Source organism: Herpailurus yagouaroundi, unplaced genomic scaffold (assembly GCF_014898765.1).
Source record: "Herpailurus yagouaroundi ecotype Mexico unplaced genomic scaffold, PumYag 207, whole genome shotgun sequence".
In the NCBI taxonomy this organism is placed as follows: domain Eukaryota; kingdom Metazoa; phylum Chordata; class Mammalia; order Carnivora; family Felidae; genus Herpailurus; species Herpailurus yagouaroundi.
The window spans coordinates 2,085,924-2,104,418 of NW_024412438.1; the positions used below are offsets into that span (position 1 = coordinate 2,085,924).

An 18,495-nucleotide genomic window follows, 5' to 3' on the forward strand; every position below is an offset into this window, starting at 1 on the left:
CCAGTTTCCACGGTCTTTGGGTTAATCATGTATTTTTTTTGTGATTCCATTTTTCTCTCCATATGTGTTTAGTAGCTATAGTTCTGTGGGGTATGTGTCTAGGGGAGTTGTGTGTATGTGTGTTTAGTTTAGAGTAGTGATTCTCCACTTGTGGTTTTGTGGGTTTCATAATAATGCTAACACATTACTTGCCTTTTTCATAGGCTTTCTTTCGTAAATGCACAGTGAGGTTCCCTGCATGATGTGTGATAATGCCCTTTTGTTCTAACAGTGAATAGAATATACACTTGTCTATTCTTTTGTTTTAAAATTTTCCGTTTCCGTATCTGAAAGGGTGACTTTAAATAATGTTTTAAGTTTATTTATTTATTTATTTTGAGACAGAGAGAGAGAGAGAGAGCAGGAGAGGGGCAGAGAGAGAGAGAATCCCATGCAGGCTCTGCATGGTCAGAGCAAAGCCCACGTGGGGCTCAAACTCACGAAACTTGAGATCGTGACCTGAGCCAAAACCAAGAGTCAGACGCTTAACCAGACTGAGCCACCCAGGCGCCCCTTGCCTTCTTTTTGAAACCCATTTTCAGGAGACATAAAATTCTTGAGAGACAGCCTCTGTCTTTCCGTACGTTAAAGACACTGCTGAATTGTCTTCTGACTTTGCGGGGTTTCTGATGTAAAGTCCGCTCTCGCCACAATCTCTGCTCCCCCGTGTGGAATGTGTCCCTTTTCTCTCTTACCCTTTTCTGCTTTTCATCGCTGATTTTCAGAAATTTGATTACAGTATAACCTGGTGTGCTGTTCTTCGTTTGTTGGGTATGGCAATCACTGAGCCTCTCGGAACCCCCAAGGAAGACTGCATCCTGGAGCTGGCTTAGAGACGGGGCCACTACTGGGGTGCAATTCTGCCAGAACTCAGCTCATGTGTTGTAAGCCCAGTGCACTTTGCTGGGCGCTGACTTTATCTGCAGCCCTGTGTGGGCCCCAGGGATGTGGGGCCTCCTGCTTTGCAGCCACCTTGTCCTCACCTGGAGGGGTCTCCTTACACACGTGTGCAAGGGGGCACCAGTCTAACCCGCGAGGGGACCTTGGCACACACCTCCGAAGCCCCATCTCTGCGTGGCACCCTTCTTCGGCCCTCTGCTCCATGGGCTCCGGCTGTCCCTCCTGCCCCAGCTCTGGTCCGCCTGCTCGGCCCGGTGTGACAGCCAGCTTCACCCTCCAGCACAGCCTAGAGACTGCCCCGTGCGTGGGGGGGGGCACATGCCATTTCTGCCCCTTCTCTCACGAGTCACGATCCTCTGCCTGTTGCCCGAACATCATCGGATCTTGCGATCTGCCCAGTTTTCTAGTTGTTCCTATGTACTAAGCACCTTCCAGGCATAAGCAACGATCGGTTGGATTTTCTGTTTACTCTAGACGGTATAGGTTTTTGGAACTCTGAGCAGGACCCACACCCGGGTATTCTGTTTCAGGTCTGTGTGTTACAGACCACACCACCCCCCTCACCGCCACGCACATCCACCCATCCTCTATCATCGCCACACGGACTGCCCACGGTAGCGTCCTCCTACCTCCCTCTCTGTCTCTCCCAGGTCACCAAAAGGAGTGAGGTATGGTGATGTTAAGGAGGGGAGTACTCACCCTTCTTTTAACTAACTACTCCACAGGGCACTTTGCTGCAGAAGATGTGGCCTCCAGGGTCAAGGCTTTGAATGACAACATGGAGTCTCTCCAGGCTCGAGCAGCTAGACGGCAGAACGATCTTGAGGCCAATGTCCAGTTCCAGCAGTACCTGGCTGACCTGCATGAAGCCGAAGCGTGGATCCAAGAGAAGGCGCCTATTGTAGACAACACTAACTATGGGGCCGATGAAGAAGCAGCTGGGGTAAGGGGAGCATGGGGGTGGACATCGTCTAGTACGTACCAAATGGCACGAGACTGCGGGACAGCCGCACGCTCTGTTAGATTCTTTGGGGCTTCCAGAGTAAACACATTTGGCCTTCACCAGCTGGGATAACCTTGGAGTGGACACAGGTCCTAAGAGGTACACTACATTTTCCCGATCCCGCAGAGATCTGTAGATTCCCTAAAGATTATCTAAACCCAAAAAGGCATGACCAGAGAGCCATCCCTGTCTTGGTCCCATCCTAACCTTCTAAGGCTAGCCTTGGAATTTCGCAAACCAACCATGGTTCTAACATATATGCGCTGCAATTACTTTATTGAAATAAAACCGGGCAGACATGTACCCTAAGGGTCATAATTATCTTCTAGGTCTTGCTCATTGCCTTATGGTAAGCCAGTATCCTATTTAGCAAACCTTCAGCGCTGGGGATAATTGCAGTGGGCATCTAAAGTATGCTAATGTTGAATCCTACACAGTAACGTCACTAGCTGTGATGTGTGTTGATAAAACACTTGTGCTATTTTGAGTTCGTTTTGATTAAGCAAAAAATCGAAATTGTTGACCTTCTAACTCCTGTTTTCCTACTCCTTGTCAATTTAGAGTTAGCAAAAGACCTCTTTATTATAGATGGAAAGTGTCTCTTACCGAGAATGAGGACAACTGATATAACCCGAGACTATAGCCCCACCACCCCCAGGAATGCATAGCGTTCTTTGCGTTCTTCCTGTATTCGAGTCTAACGATCCCTCCTCAACAAATCCAGGCTCTTCTAAAGAAGCACGAGGCCTTCCTCGTGGACCTGAGTGCCTTTGGGAACAGTATGCAAGCCCTGAGGGACCAGGCGGAGGCCTGCCAGGTGAGAATTCTGGCTTTGAGATGCCAGAAGCCACAATCCCCACCAGAGGACACAGGACTCGCTTTATGACTGGCTTTTACTTCCAATAACTGGGAAACAATTGCAAAGAAAATGCTAAATTCTAGGGTCCTTATCAGCAGAAATTGTAGCCTCTTCATAGCGTTTGCAGAGATTTAATCCGGAAGGGGTTCTCCTCTTAAGAGCGATCACGTTCTCATTGATGCACTCTTGTTTTCTGTTTTCCTTCCTTTTATATTCCCACTCCTATCCTTTATTTGTATCTCGTTCTTACAGACCTTCCTGATTCTTTGTCTTCCTTCTTCATTGTTTGTATACATTTATTAGATGTCTACCCGATGCGAACCGGAATAAAAAATAATCCTGACAGCAGGACAGTTCCAGTCTATTAGGAGACCAGAGATTTCAGCAAATAAGTGCATATGATAGATACATGAACAGGAGAAAGGGTCTCAAAGAAAAGAGTGTTCCCCTCTCCTGAAATAAGAGTGTTGGAGGCTAGGAAGATCCTCACAGCTGAGGCGAACCGCTTTATCTGAGTTATTTTTTTAAGGTGGTTCACTGTGCCGACGAGGACAGGAAGGGCTTCTCTAGGCAAGAAGCACCGGGGCACAGAATGGCCAGGTGCACTTGGGATATGGCGCATGTGAATGGTGGAGAATGTGAGGCTGGCCCGGAGCCAGAGCCAGCAGTGGAGGCTTCTTCCGAAGAGGATGGGGGCGCCTCCTTGGGGTAGTGGAAGGAACAACAGAAACACCAGGAACAGCCTTTCTAAGGAGAGGCTGTGGACTCACATGCTAGGAGTAGACAACAGACAGGCGGTGTATGCCCAGTAACCATGTGTGCACAGAGCCTGCGTGCCCGCCGTCCTCGGCTGGCGCGGTGGAGCCTAAACGAGCAGACGGGTGTGCGTCTGTGTGTGTGGAGGACACGCGGTACTCGAGGGATAGAAAACCCGAGGGGCCTGTGAGGGGAGGTATACACCCTCCGCTCTGATCTGAAGAAGGGGTGAGCCATTGCTTACAAAGGGGGGATCGTAATTTGTTCCTTCTCTCAGAGGTGTGATATTGGCAGAAAGTATATTGGTAGAAAATCAAATACCTTGGAGAGCAGGTTGCTTGCTCAAGAGAGATACAAGGTCTTTGATCTCAGTTTATGGTCTCAATTTATGAAATTTTGTGGCCTTTCCTGTGCTGTAAGTCACCCATCTCTAAAAACAAAGGCCAGGGGACACCTGCGTGGCTCAGTCAGTTGAGTGTCCGACTTCGGCTCAGGTCATGATCTTGTGGTCCGTGGGTTTGAGCCCCGCGTCGGGCTCTGTGCTGACAGCTCAGAGCCTGGAGCCTATTTCGGATTCTGTGTCTCCCTCTCTCTCTTTGCCCCTCCCCTGCTCGTGCTCTGTCTCTCTTGCTCTCAAAAATAAATAAAACATAAAAACAAAGGCCCACATTTCCTTGACATAATAATTTAAGGGTTAAGAAGTTGGAAGGATTGGGGCACCTGGATGGCTCAGTCGGTTAAGCATCCGACTTCGGCTCAGGTCATGATCTCACGGTCCGTGAGATTGAGCCCCACATCAGGCTCTGTGCTGACAGCTCGGAGCCTGCAACCTGCTTCGGATTCTGTGTCTCCCTCTCTCTCTGCCCCTCCCCCGTTCATGCTCTGTCTCTCTCTCTCTCTCTCTCTCTCAAAAATAAATAAATGTTAAAAAAGTTTTTTTTAAAAAGAGGTTGGAAGGATTGTCAGTGGAGGCCCAGGAAATGGAGAAGGTGATGAGAGATAGTGGGTCTTTCATTTTCTCAAACAATCTTCTGAAATGTTGGTGCATTTAATCCCTTATTACCTGCTTTACGAACTGGCTTAGAGCATTTGCCATGTTTCTGACAAACTACAAACTCACTTGCTCACTCTGTGTTCATATTCCCCAGCCTGCCTGTCCCCTCTTGTATCAGGGTGGAGAATATCTCTGGGAGCGACATGTTGCAGTCTGTCTCTTACGGCAACCGTGCGGGAGGTTCCAGCCCGAGGCTCTCCCCTCCATTCAGCCCAGGGCAGCCCACCACCCTTGGGTCCAACAGGTGCCTGACATGATCTGCTTCCTGCTTTTGTCCAGCAACAACAGGCTGCACCAGTGGAGGGAGCTGCCCGAGAACAGAGGGTGGTGGCTTTGTATGACTTCGAGGCCCGTAGCAATCGAGAAGTCACCATGAAGAAAGATGACGTCTTAACTCTGCTCAGTTCCATCAACAAGGTGAGTCTCCCTTCCGACCTTCTTCCTGTCAGCAAGATGGCCCTTCCACGGTCAACTCGCCCAACCTTGCCAGATACCCATGTTTTGGCCTCCAACACCTTTCTACTGCGGTCTCTCTTAAATCGCCGTAATCTATTAAGTCGTAACTTTCTTCCAGATATCGTGTAAGATCCTGTAGCTATCTTTTGGGGTTACACCGCCAATTACAGTGAACCAAATGAAGACCCAAAAAGCTTCAGTAATTAGCCCAAAGACATATAAACTATGAATGGCAGTTCTGCGATACTAAACTGTCCCTTTCTTCTCGTCTCCTTGCTTGTCTCCCTTCCGTGCCAATGGCCCTAGTGATGGGACGCCAATGGCCGGGACTAGGGGGACCCTGAAAAAAGAGAAGTCTTTTGTCCACTCGGTTTTCTTCAATGTGGCAGAGACGGGTCTGTGAGAAAAGTAACCAAATATTGGCTCTTTTCAAAAGAGCTCAAACAACTTTTTTGAAAAAGGAGGTTTTTGAAAACCTCCACCGTAGTTACAGGTCTAATGTCACACGTCAAGATCCTTGATTTCGGAGGCTGACTTTTACAATCCCTGCAAGTCCTTATTTACCTCCTCCAACATCTGTGAAAATCACACGCCAGTCGTAAGCAGTGGTTTGCTTCTCTTGCCCTCAGCCTGTGCCTGTGCCTACAGGCTTCGTTTTGAGAGTGGAAGCCTCTCCTACCTGTGTTTTTCCGAGACCTAAGGAAGGAGTGGGGATCTCTCTCTCCGCAGGACTGGTGGAAGGTGGAAGCTGGTGACCACCAAGGCTTTGTGCCCGCTGTCTACGTCAGGAAACTGGCTCACGATGAGTTTCCCACGCTCCCGCAGCGGCGACGAGAAGAACCAGGCAGCATCACTGAGCGCCAGGAACAGATTGAGAAGCAGTAAGTTCTGGAGGCTGCCAACCCAGACAGTACTTGGCTAATCATTTCTTATTGGCAAAGACGCGTCTCATGTTTCGTGTTTCACGACGCCTTCCCCTTCTCCCTGGTTCCGCGCAGGTACCGCTCCCTCCTCGATAGGGCCGAGGAACGCAGATGTCGCCTGCTGCAACGCTACAACGAGTTCTTGCTGGCCTATGAGGCGGGCGACATGCTGGAGTGGATCCAAGAGAAAAAGGCAGAGAACACCGGGGTGGAACCGGATGATGTCTGGGAGCTGCAGAAGAAGTTTGACGAGTTCCAAACGGTGAGAACGAGCGACTTTCTCCTCTAGACGGCTTTCTGGAAGTGACTACTGTTTCCATTTATTCCACGCCTGCCCCTAAGTGATTGTTCAACTTCGCATTTGCTAAATATCCGTCCCAGAGCTGCTGAGGGTCCCACATTTCAAATCCCTGTCTGGGTACTGGAGCTAGAAGGAAAACACAGAGGAGACTAGTCCCCGACTCAGCAGCCTGTGGTCCTTGCTGCTCCTAGACCCTTCTGGGACTGCTGGTCTCCCTGAGTTCTTCAGCACTTGCCCCGCACTGCGCTGTGTTCTGGGAGCTCAGGTTGAGGGGGGAAGCTGGGGTGGGAAGGTGGGAAAACAATCTGACTTTACACTTACGCGGTTTCTTTTTTTTTAAGTTTTTATTTATTTATTTTGAGAGAGAGAGAGACAGATGGAGAGACAATCCCAAACAGTCTCCAGAGCTCTCATCCCGGAGCCTGACATGGGGCTCAGTCCCACAAACCATGAGATCACGACCTGAGCCAAAATCGAGAGGTGGACATTTAACTGACTGAGCCACCCAGGTGCCCCTACAGCTAGACAGTTTCTAAGGTTCTGCCTGCCTAAAACCCTCTGTCCTCTGTTCTCACAGATTTATTCTATACGTTATCTAGTGGCGAATATAAACCTCTCCTTTCCTTTCTTTTTCTTATGATGCCTTCTACATAGAATTCAAGGTGACATATAGATAGATGATAGATAGATAGAGGATAGATAGACGACAGATAGGTAGAAATCTGGGTAAATAGATGGATAGATACACAGGCATATGGATGGATAGATAGATGATAGATATGGATATCGATAGATAGATAGATAGATAGATAGATGATAGATAGGTAGACATGGGTAGATAGATGATAGATAGAGAGATGATAGATAGATAGATAGATAGATAGATAATAGGAATTATGTGGATTGTATATACATACACAGAATACATAAGGAAAGAGAAAAGAGGACAGTGAAAGGAAGGGAGGCAAGGACAAAATTATAAAAGAACACCAAGAATGACACTCCCACGAGGAAGCTCGTGGCCTCCCACGAGGAGGCCTTTGTACAATGTAATGGACAATATCGTCCCCATAGGCATGGTGCTAAGCTCCTCAGAGCGGTTTCTTACAACATGACCTAAAGCAAGCAGGTCACAGCTTAGTCTGTGAGATTCTATAGAAAGCAAAGGAATTTGTACTGGTTGAGAAACCACAGTAGGCGGCTCAGGGAGAGACTCCTTTAATGGCGTCACTTAATCCAGGAGAGAATTTTAAGGAATCTAGGAAATTAGATGTGCTCCACACTCCAGAAAAATAGAAGCTCTCTTGCCAAGTTCTTGATAGCCACAGAGGGTCAGGGAGTTTAAAGGTAACTCTTCTTAGAGGCAGGTCGGAGGGCATCTTCTTGTGCTTCGCAGGCGAGGTTAGCAGTATGTTTAATGTCTAGTCAAGTTGGGGCAGAGGTGAGTCGGAAGGTATGAAGATTCCTGAGAAGGAGATTTATACCGCTTTGGCCAAATGTTCCCACCCAGGACCTGAAGGCCAATGAGCCTCGGCTGAGGGATATCAACAAGGTGGCAGATGATCTTCTGTTTGAAAAGCTTCTAACACCAGAAGGAGCTCAGCTACGTCAGGTAAGTGAAGCTCCTTCCATTTCTCCTCACAGCCAGGCTGAGGTCTGGGGGTCTACGTCTCCCTTCAATACATTCAGCGTCCTATTCCACAGATCAGCTAGAACGGGCAGAAGGTCTAAAGCTGGCTTCAGATAAGGTCAGAGACAATAGTTCAAACAGTCTAACCATGTGTATATATATATATATATATATATATATATATCTTTTTTTTTTTCTTCCGGGGACAGAGAGAGACAGAGCATGAATGGGGGAGGGGCAGAGAGAGAGGGAGACACAGAATCGGAAACAGACTCCAGGCTCGGAGCCGTCAGCCCAGAGCCCGACGCGGGGCTCGAACTCACGGAGCGTGAGATCGTGACCTGGCTGAAGTCGGACGCTCAACCGACTGCGCCACCCAGGCGCCCCTAACCATGTATATATTTAAACTGATCTGAAATCTATAGATCGCAGCACATGCCTCCATCTTTTCTTACAAACACGGAAAATTCATGCCCAAACCCATGAATACAAAGAAAATGCAGTTAAGAAGCTCTGACAGTGGAAAAGGGTTAGTCAGGAAAGCTTAGTGGAAGGGACAAGCGCTGATGAGATCTGATGAAGGAAGGAGAAAACCATAGGTCAGTAGAGATGGGAGGTGGGGGCCTTCTAGACCTGATTTAGATCGGGACCTAAAATCATAAAGATTTTATAAAAGATCTGATGAACGTGAGTGGGAGGTCCGCTCCAGCTCTCTGGTTGTCATAAGCCAGGGAAGATGTGTCCTCTGCCTCCTTTATGGCGGTCGACATGGAGTGAGAGGGAGAAGGCAGTGTGCATAGGAATAACTTGTTTCCTCTTTATAAAGAAGTACAGCTCTAAGTGGTTGTTTAGCTTAGTCAATCTAGGATGCAGAAATATGGCAAAAACTTCTAACTACCAAGGCGACGTATTCCATTCACCTTTTGGAGACTGTAATTAGTCTCTGCAGCAGCAAACATCGGTTGCTGGCCTAGGGTTGATGGTTCCACCCTGGAACGTCATTTGGGGAAGGAAAATGATCCCTTGCTTAACAGCATGAATGAGGGCCAAGCTCAAACTATCCAGGAAAGAAAGAAACCTGTGCAGTTTCGGAAGAGATCACGTGGAAACAGCCATGATGCAAGCCTCGTCCGGTCTTTGGACAGCGCTGAGCGACCTGCGTTAGCTTTCCAGCGGACTCCTGTGTGTCTGCTTCTTTCAGGAGTTGAATAATCGCTGGGACTCCTTGCAGAGGCTTGCAGAAGAGCAGCGACAGCTGCTGGGCAGCGCCCATGCCGTCCAGATGTTTCACAGGTGAGGAGGTACCCCAGAAAAGCCCCCAAGGCTGACGACTGCAGGGGACGCACAGCGGTCAGCACAGCACCCCTGAGACAGAGATAAGAGGGGGTTGGGTGTCTCAGTACTTGATTCCTTTCTTGGCACGTGGGGTCCTCCCAGACAAGGAACTCTAATTTTCTAGTTCGTGGATCCTGGTGCATAATTTGCAGGTTGCATGGTAGTTAATGCAACGGGGAGTAGACACAAGAGGTTTAAGTCATTATATTTCTGAACTAGCAGTAGGCAACAGGTTATCACATTGGCTCTTGACTATCGATTCGACCATTTTTTACATCTGATTCCAAATCTTTGTCCACACATCCGTAGGCAAGTAAGCAAACAAACAAACAAAATGGTGACTGAATGCCTTGACCATGTGTACGTGTATTTTTGAGCATGCAGAGGAGAGAAAGGAAAATGCAGACGGGTCTGGCTGCTTAGAAGGACTGAAGGAGGAAAGCCAGGAAGCAGTCAAGTGTGCACTCTGCAGCCAGGCCAGCTGGTGCAGACAGGCTCCACCAGGTGGCGGTGGAATAACCTTGAGAAAATGGCCCCCGTGGGGTTCAGTTTTGCCTATAGAGAATGAGAATGGTAATTGTCCCTGTGCCTCAGGCATTGGTGGGACAATTCAATGAGCCTACATTCTAGCACATCAGAAAGGGTGACGGGGATGATGGTAGAAATGACTTCCTTGGAGCCAGCTGGTCTGCCTGTGGAATCCACTGTCACTCTAGTCTTTTCCTCTCGTGAACCAGAGAAGCGGATGACACGAAGGAGCAGATTGAGAAGAAGCTCCAGGCCCTCCGGGCTGCTGATCCTGGCTCAGACCTGTTCAGCGTTCAGGCCCTTCAGCGGCAGCATGAGGTCTTTGAGAGAGACCTTATGCCTCTGGAAGAGAAGGTGAGGTGTGCGCTCCCAAGCTGTCGCAACGTCCCCCCCCCCCCATTTACACCTGTCCGTGCCCTCATTATTGCTTTCATTCCCCAGTCCCACACTCTTCTACTTCTCCTTATCTTACTCCATCCTTGCTTTTAGATCTGTCCCTACAGCAGGTGCACCAAAAGGACATGCCCAGGACCATGAACACAGAGGGAAAAGCATATTGCAATGACCTCTGTCCAACTACCTCTGTAGTGGGTTCCAGGTGCCTAGACCATACAGAAGGCCCACAGCCTCAGCCAGAGGGGGAACTGGCCACACCCAGGATGGCCTGGGCCAATCATATTCCCATTCCCTTTGTGAGGAACTGACAGCACATAATCCCCCTCCACTCTAAAAAAAGCCCTGGAACTTGCCAGATGCACACTGGAATAACACAGGGCATCATGTGGTTTGGTATTATCGTGCAGAGCAAAAAGAGCACAGAAAATGTCCGTATTAAAAAGACCTTCACACTAAAAGTCAGGACCCTTGGGGGCTCCTAACTGATGTTGCCACTGACCAGCAGAGTCACTTAACTGACACCTTCTTATCTTAAAAAGAAGGGTGATAATGTCAACTTTGACTGCTTCTGGGAGTTATGGTGTGTACCCAAAGGGTTGGCATTATTTTATGAAGTAGTAAGATGTTCTTGTACCTCGCTGACGTCTGTGTGAGGAGTGGACATGGCCAGGGCTCAGCAGTGTTATTTTGCTGAGATTCAGTCCTGGCACCTCCTCAGGTGACCATGTTGAGGGAGACGGCAGAGCGGCTCAGTGAGTCCCACCCAGATGCCGCTGGTGATCTGCAGAACCAGGGGATGGAGCTGAAGGAGACATGGGATGACCTTCTAGGGTGCACGGAGGACCGTAAGCATGACTTAAATGAGGCCCGGCAATTCTACACGTTCCTCAACAGAGCCAGGTAAAGCTCCAGAGGCAGATTATGCCAAGTGGGGTGGGTGGTTTCCGTGCTTGGTCTCTACATAGACCTTCCAGGAGCAGTCTGAGTACAGGTGTTCTTCACGGCTGGTTTGGAGGGTATGTCCACATCCAGATCACACCTCTGGCAAGACGAAAAGCTCCAGCTCGGTAGTTCAAGCCATAGGATACCAAAGTTGGAAGGAATGTGACGCCATCTAGGTAAATCAAGGAAGCCTAGAGCATGGACGGTATAGAGGGAGCTATGTCAGCAGCTGTAGAATATGGATGTTTTCTTTCTACTAGAAAGGACAGAGGAGCACAGATAACCATGGTAGAACACAACACAGCCCAAACACGCATCCTAACGAATGCGTGGAACTAGCAAACAAAGGCACAAGGATAGGAAAGGTGTACCATGTTCATGAAGCAGGGGCAGCTGGTGCAGCAGATCGCATGTCAGAGGGGTCAAGACAAGTATCAAGACATAAGCTTAGACGTGTTGAGATAGAATCTTAGAGAATTTCCATCGCCTTGCTAGAGAGTCTAGACGTTAGCATAATTGAGCAAATATACACTCTGTGAAACAGTTTCCACATTCTGCCCCATCTCATCAGTCTCCTGGGAGGAGTGTTGGGAATTGAGGATCCAGAAAGTAGTAGCTCACAATGTAATGCTTTTGGAAAAAAAAAAAAAAAAAAAAGGAGGCAAGTTTTGGTAAATAGTTGCAGTTGCACTTGGCAATCCCCTCTCCAATTCAGGTTCTCTGGAAAGCTATCATTTTTCATACAATATAAATAAATAGCATCCACAGATGCCCCCCACAATCATATATGTACTCATAGCTCTGTGTATATACAGATTCTGCTCTGACTTCAGATTCCAAGTCAAATGCTGCCTCCTTCTCTTTACGAAATCTTACTCTTCAATAAGCAGAAATAATATCCCCCCTGTCCAAACAACTCTGACCTGATTCTACTTCTTTATGACCCTTTTGCTTTTCAGGCTGTTTTTAAAAAGATAGGTATTAGCCTCTGTGTTTTGTTTGTTTGTTTGTTTGTTTTCTTTCAGTCTACAGTGTGAGCTCCTTGGAGACACAAATATGTCTCTTCTGCAATGTTTGGTACTTAATAAGCACCCAGTGAACCCTAGTTGTTTGACTAAGTGAATACATGAGTTTACAAGAGAAAAGACCCTTCTGCCTCAGAGTGGATGTGTGCTGTTTCTCCCACAAGAGGAAGGACGCTCTCTATGTGATGCTTAATTTGGGCATCACTCAGGGTTGCTAGTCAGGACGTTATTACTTGACATTACTCTCTGGGGTGATGGACTTTAGCTCTCCTTGTGATACCTTTTGACTGCTATTGGAGTAAGAAATGGACCCTGGTCTCATCGACAGCATGGAGTGTGTGTGTGTGTGTGTGTGTGTGTGTGTGTGTGTGCGCGCGCGCGTGTGCATGCTGGCAGAGCATGTACTAGATTCTTTTAGGAATAAAGTAAAAGCGAAGACATGCCTTCCTCGAGATTCCATAAAAGATCGATCTTTAAACTGAAGAATCCACTTTTTAGGGACAAGAATCATTACGAGCAATGGAATATGTGTCGGTCCAGGATTCGAGTGTCTGGGTTCCAGTCCAGATGTCTGTTTCGACTCATACTGCATAAGAACATCACTTACATTCTCTAGGCTGACCTCCTCATCTCCAAACTGAGAACAAAACAGTTCCCAGAATTCCGTACAGGATTATTGCAAGACCTGAAAGAGATAATACATGCAAAGACGTTTTCAAACATGGGGGATTGCCATTATTAAGTCAAACAGTGAAAGGGCTGTTTGCAGAGGGCCTACGAAGCAGAGAAAGACAGATGGAAAGTGTTACTCTAGCAATGTTTTCTAGAGAGGAAAAAGCCAAGGACAGATAGCCCTGTAACAAGCTGCGTGGTCATCCTGTCAATCCCAATATGTCTGTTTCTCTAGGGACCTAGAGAACTGGATGAGTGGCATTGGTGGCATGGTATCATCAGAGGAGCTGGCTGAGGATTTAACTGGCACAGAGATCCTGCTGGAGCGACACTCGGTAGGGCCTACAAAAGCCATGGCCGCCGATCACATGACCTCCCGACCTTCCCTCATCTTACGACTTTGATGAGATGTCACTGGCGTCACCAGTCTCTTCCCTTTTCCAACACAGGGGCATTATGCTGACATGGAGGCTGAGGCTCCCACCTTCCAGGCCTTAGAGGAATTCGGCGGAGAACTTGTAAGAAGTGGGCACCGTGACAGCCCTGAAATTCAAGAAAAGCTTGAAGCGGTCAGGCAAGAGAAAGGGGACTTAGAGAAAGCTTGGGATCAACGCAAGAAGATGCTGCATCAATGTCTGGAGTTGCAGGTAAAGCAAACTTCACACCGTTTAGCAGGATAGCCTCAGACCATTCCTTCTATGCTAGTGTGCACGGTTACTCCAGATGCTCATTTCACCGGACGTACCACCCCATAAGCACAAGGACATTCCTTGGCTATCTGCCCTGTATTCTCATCATTGTGGTGTTCTCTGCTCTGATCCCTGTTAGAAGAGCCAAACAAAATGGGGGTCAGCTCTTGGCATGGGATGGGGTGATTATTATTATAATGTATTCATTGATTGAGAGTTTGGTTGATGATTCTTATTCTTACGCTACTGTGTGCGAAGCCCCGGAAACAGAAAGATTAGTAAGATAACGTCCCTTTTCTTAAATAGTGAAATTAGACATGTAGACAGCCAATTCTAGCACAGTAAGATGATTCTTAATAAAACAAAAGGTATGAATATTTTGAGGCTGAAGAAGAGGGAGTGATTATAGCCAGTGAGGGAAGGTACGAGCGGGTCATTGACGACCGTGAGGGTAGTGTTTATGACAGTCCGAAAGAAATAACCAGCCAGCATCCACCAGGCACAGCATATGGGAAACCTCACCCTGAGAATGGAGCCTATATAAATATACACTATAGCTTATTTGAAAACATAAGATGTGGTTTCAGGGAAGAGGGAAAGGTCCAGTATAGGTAAGATTCATGGTATGAATGTTTCTTGGGAGAATATAAGCACCCCTTACGGCATCTCTTATGTCAGTATCGTAGGAGAGGGATAGATTCTGTCCTTGGTGCCCTGGATTGAATGTAACCTCTACTTTAATTCCCCGTAGTTGTTCCATGGGAGCTGTGATCAGGCCGAGAGCTGGATGATGGCACGAGAGAATTTCCTGAGGTCAGAGAGAGCGGGCCCCTTAGACAGTCTGGAGGCCTTGATGAAGAAACGGGATGATTTGGAGAAAGCAATCAATGCCCAGGTAATAACAACCAATCTAAGAGTTCCAATAATAAATGTTAGTAATAATAACAGAAATACCGATACATACATGTCGTTTCATGCTTTGGAAATATTTTTTTACGAAATTTATTGTCCAATTGGTTTCCATACAACAGCCAGTGCTCATCCCAGCAGGTGCCTTCCTCAATGCCCATCCCCTACCCTCCCCTCCCTCCCACCCCTCCCCCATCAACCCTCAGTTTATTCAGTTTTTAAGAGTCTCTTATGATTTGACTCCCTCCCTCTCTAACTTTTTTTTTCCTTCCCCTCCCCCGTGGTCTTCTGTTAAGTTTCTCGGGATCCACATAAGAGTGAAACGTATGGTATCTGTCTTTCTCTGTATGACTTATTTCTTTAGAAATATTTTAATTCCTGTTTGCTTCTTACAGAAACCTCTGAGGTAGATAGGGCAACTTGACACCGTGGCTTAGTCTTACCCAGGTCACACATGACATCGGAACGTCTTACTGCCAGCCCGGCCTTTTAAAACCTAACTTTTAGGGGCGCCTGGGTGGCGCAGTCGGTTAAGCGTCCGACTTCAGCCAGGTCATGATCTCGCGGTCCGTGAGTTCGAGCCCCGCGTCAGGCTCTGGGCTGATGGCTCAGAGCCTGGAGCCTGTTTCCGATTCTGTGTCTCCCTCTCTCTCTGCCCCTCCCCCATTCATGCTCAGTCTCTCTCTGTCCCAAAAATAAATAAACGTTGAAAAAAAAATTAAAACCTAACTTTTAGCATTGGAAGTGACTTTAAGTATTGCTTACGCCAACATCCCACCCAATGCAGGACTCACCCTCTACGATGGCCATGGGAGGAGTCTGTTCTTTAAGGGAGCTCAGTACTAAAGAGCCCATCTTAGTGTCATTCTTAATGTTTGTCTTCCTGTTGAGTTTAAATCCACCTTCGTGGCAGTCATGTACCCTCTGGCTCTGGTTCCCCCCCATCGTGTGAAGCCACAGAGGGTGTCTCTGTTCTTTTCTAGGAAGGAGTCTGGGATTGCCCCGGAGGTCTAATCTCTAGGCATCTGGGCTTTTTTCTTCTCCTCTGTCCAGGACAAGAAGATCACGGAGCTAGGTAATGTTGCGGAGCGGCTCATTGCTGATGACCACTATGCCAAGGAGGAGATTGCTGCTCGGTTACAACGGGTGCTGGACAGGTCAGGCCTGAGCAAGTGTTTTGTGAGCTAAGGAAAATGGAATGAAGGGACCTCTTGGCTAGCATGGAGGATGGGGGTCATGCTCTGAGTCCTTCTCATTTCTAAATGCCTGAAACTGTCTTGACACTTGGAAGCCTTTCTGATCGAGAGTCACAGAATTAAAGTCATGGAAGGTAACTTAAAACAAAAAAAAAAAAAAAAAAATACCTGATTTAACCACTGTATCTCATATTTGAAAATAATGAGATTCTGTGACGACTAAGCCTATCAATATAATAAAACGGGTAATATATAATAATAATATATGACCTTTGAAAACGAGGTCAATGGCCGAGCTGAGCAGGTGGAGGGAGTCCTCAACTTGGGGAACTCTTCTGATGGAGTGGCAGGCATGTGATGGCAGTGAAGAAACCATGAAGGTAAGGGTTCTGCTCAGGATGGTGGGGGCCGAAAGGCACCTGAGGAGAAGTCTCTTCCTCCTTCAGTCTATAAATAATGAAAGGAGAAGGCACAGTTTGGCAAATGGCAAGATTAGTGGCTATGGAATCAAAGCTTGATATCACTTGGGCATTTGCCCTCGAGGGTCGAGGGCAGAGAGTGACCTAGCCTCCTCCTCCAGATGGAAGGCTCTCAAAGAATTACTGGTTGCTGAGCAGACAAAACTTGGTGACTATGCTGACCTCAAACAATTCTACCGTGACCTCGAGGATCTGGAGGAATGGATCGGTGAGATGCTGCCCACGGCCTGTGATGAATCCTACAAAGATCCCACCAACATTCAGGCAAGTTCGAAATGGGAATCTTGGAAAACTCTGGCATCCCCAGATTTCTGAATGCAGGGTATCTCCCTAACACTCAACTCTTCTTAATGGTTGACATCCCTGCCCTGCCCTCAGGGGCTTCTGAGTCTAACGTGAAGGGGTGAGTCCTTCAGAAGTCACCACCTTAGTTATGACGGCGCATTCAGTCTTTTCTTTTACCCAGAATGTATCTATCTCACTTCCCTAGATTCCAGGGTGATTTAGTTTCTGATTTCCTTTCAGAGGAAATACCTGAAGCACAAGGCCTTTGAAAATGAGGTCAACGGCCGAACTGAGCAGGTGAAGGGAGTCCTCACCTTGGGGAACTCTTTGATTGAGCGGCAGGCATGTGATGGCAATGAAGAAACCGTGAGGGTAAGGGTTCTGCTCAGGATGGTTTGGGCTAAAAGGCACATGAGGAGAAGCCTCTTCCCACTTCAGAGTTTCTGTGGGTAGGGATGTGGAGCGTGTTCTGTGGTTACCGGTCTCCCCTCTGCTGCCACACAAAAGAAGTGAGAAAACCGTGAGGCTCAGACCTTACCACTTTCGTCAAACCCAGGACCTAGGGCTCCGAGAAAGCCTCAGACTTAATGCCCAAGGGATATCGTGCTGGCTTGGCGTCTTCTATCCTTCCTGCCGAGGGTTTTGCCACTTAGGCATCAGTCTGTAGAAGCAACCCAGGGCCCTTTCTTCAGACTTCCTCCCAGCACCTGCTGTTCTTTACCCAGATTGAGCACGACTGGCTTAAAATGGCCCTCAAGTGCTGGCCGACTTTGGCTAAGCCCTAACTCCTGGCCCCCTACTGAAGACTTTCATATTGTCACAGGACTCGGGATCCTAAAGATCATAGTAACCCCCAGGTTTCTTTGGATCAGAAACAACTGCAGGAACTGCAGAGACAGTGGGACTACCTGCTTGAGAAAACAGCTGACAAAGGAGAAAAGCTCGATGAGGCGAGTCGCCAGCAGAGGTTCAACACAAGCATCCAGGACTTTAAGTTCTGGCTCTCAGAGGTAATTGCACCTGGAAGGGCGGGGACACGGGAGCTTAGTAAATGTTGCCAGTTAAATGGATTTAACTTGACTCTCTTGGGGAAAGTTGGGGGACATGGTTGCTAATGTTGTTCTCCCTAAGGACAGGCTTCATCTGGAAGCTTCACTGCATATCCCTTTATTTCCAGGCAGAGACACTGCTGGCCATGAAAGATCAGGCCAGGGATTTGGCTTCGGCCGGGAACTTGCTCAAGAAACATCAGCTGTTGGAAACGGAGATGTCGGCCCGAGAGGTAGGTGGTGTTGGAATCTCAGTCCTGTTGGCTGAATGCAAATGCTTCTGGCTTTCTTCCCTCGTCTCAGGAGGCCGTTGGGGAACGCTTTCTTGGCAAACCTGACCAAAACTGACTGGTGTCCTCAGCCAGCAGTCGTTACCGTCAGGTCAAATTCATGAGCTGCAGAGCTGTGGCAATGATCACTGCTAACCAGTTATCATGCAACTGTAGACTCTAAGGCTCCAGAAAGAGGGGCCTAAAGTTATCGTGTCTACCTTTGAACGATGCACGCATATAAACTCACTATCTTCCAAAGCTCATATCCGATCTGTCTTGGAAAGAAACTGCAAGTTTATTTTACATAATTATGGAGGGCAAAAAGATGAGAAGGAGACATCAGGTGCAATGAAGTTGAATTAAATATGCGCTCTGGAATTTCCATGGAGAATTCCAGTGCATTCCAGTATCAAGCAGATACGTGTCTTGGGAGCAATGATAAACAGGTTGGCGGGTATTAATTTCATACTGAAGAATTAAAAAAAATTTTTTAATGTTTATTTTTGAAGGAGAGAGAGACAGGGCGTGGAGGGGGAAGGGCAGAGAGAGAGAGAGAGAGAGAGAGAGAGATTGAATCCGAAAGGGGCTTCAGGCTCTGAGTTGTCAGCACAGAGCCCAACGTGGGGCTCAAACCCACGGACTGTGAGATCAGGACCTGAGCCGATGTCGGAAGCTTGGCCGACTGAGCCACCAGGACGCTGCTCATACTGAAGAATTTTATATTATCGATTTTATTTCGCGGCAGAGATATGCACAGGAAGGGCAAGAAGTCAAATGCTTTCTAAGTCCAGATCTTT

General features: G+C 47.7%; 1 protein-coding gene across 2 annotated transcripts in view; it reads left to right on the forward strand.

The window, feature by feature from the left end:
- The window catches only part of SPTA1 (spectrin alpha, erythrocytic 1), a 65,405-nt gene that overhangs the window by 24,228 nt on the left and 22,682 nt on the right, over window positions 1-18,495 (forward strand). For both annotated transcript variants that reach the window (XM_040452496.1, XM_040452495.1), the window contains exons 19-35: window positions 1,665-1,882; window positions 2,667-2,759; window positions 4,891-5,028; window positions 5,797-5,948; window positions 6,066-6,252; window positions 7,802-7,903; window positions 9,123-9,214; window positions 9,994-10,138; window positions 10,899-11,080; window positions 13,055-13,154; window positions 13,269-13,466; window positions 14,260-14,403; window positions 15,471-15,574; window positions 16,194-16,356; window positions 16,618-16,749; window positions 17,250-17,387; window positions 17,555-17,659. In XM_040452496.1, the coding sequence (XP_040308430.1) occupies window positions 1,665-1,882; window positions 2,667-2,759; window positions 4,891-5,028; window positions 5,797-5,948; window positions 6,066-6,252; window positions 7,802-7,903; window positions 9,123-9,214; window positions 9,994-10,138; window positions 10,899-11,080; window positions 13,055-13,154; window positions 13,269-13,466; window positions 14,260-14,403; window positions 15,471-15,574; window positions 16,194-16,356; window positions 16,618-16,749; window positions 17,250-17,387; window positions 17,555-17,659 (2,393 nt within the window). The remainder of the gene's footprint in view (window positions 1-1,664; window positions 1,883-2,666; window positions 2,760-4,890; window positions 5,029-5,796; window positions 5,949-6,065; window positions 6,253-7,801; window positions 7,904-9,122; window positions 9,215-9,993; window positions 10,139-10,898; window positions 11,081-13,054; window positions 13,155-13,268; window positions 13,467-14,259; window positions 14,404-15,470; window positions 15,575-16,193; window positions 16,357-16,617; window positions 16,750-17,249; window positions 17,388-17,554; window positions 17,660-18,495) is intronic.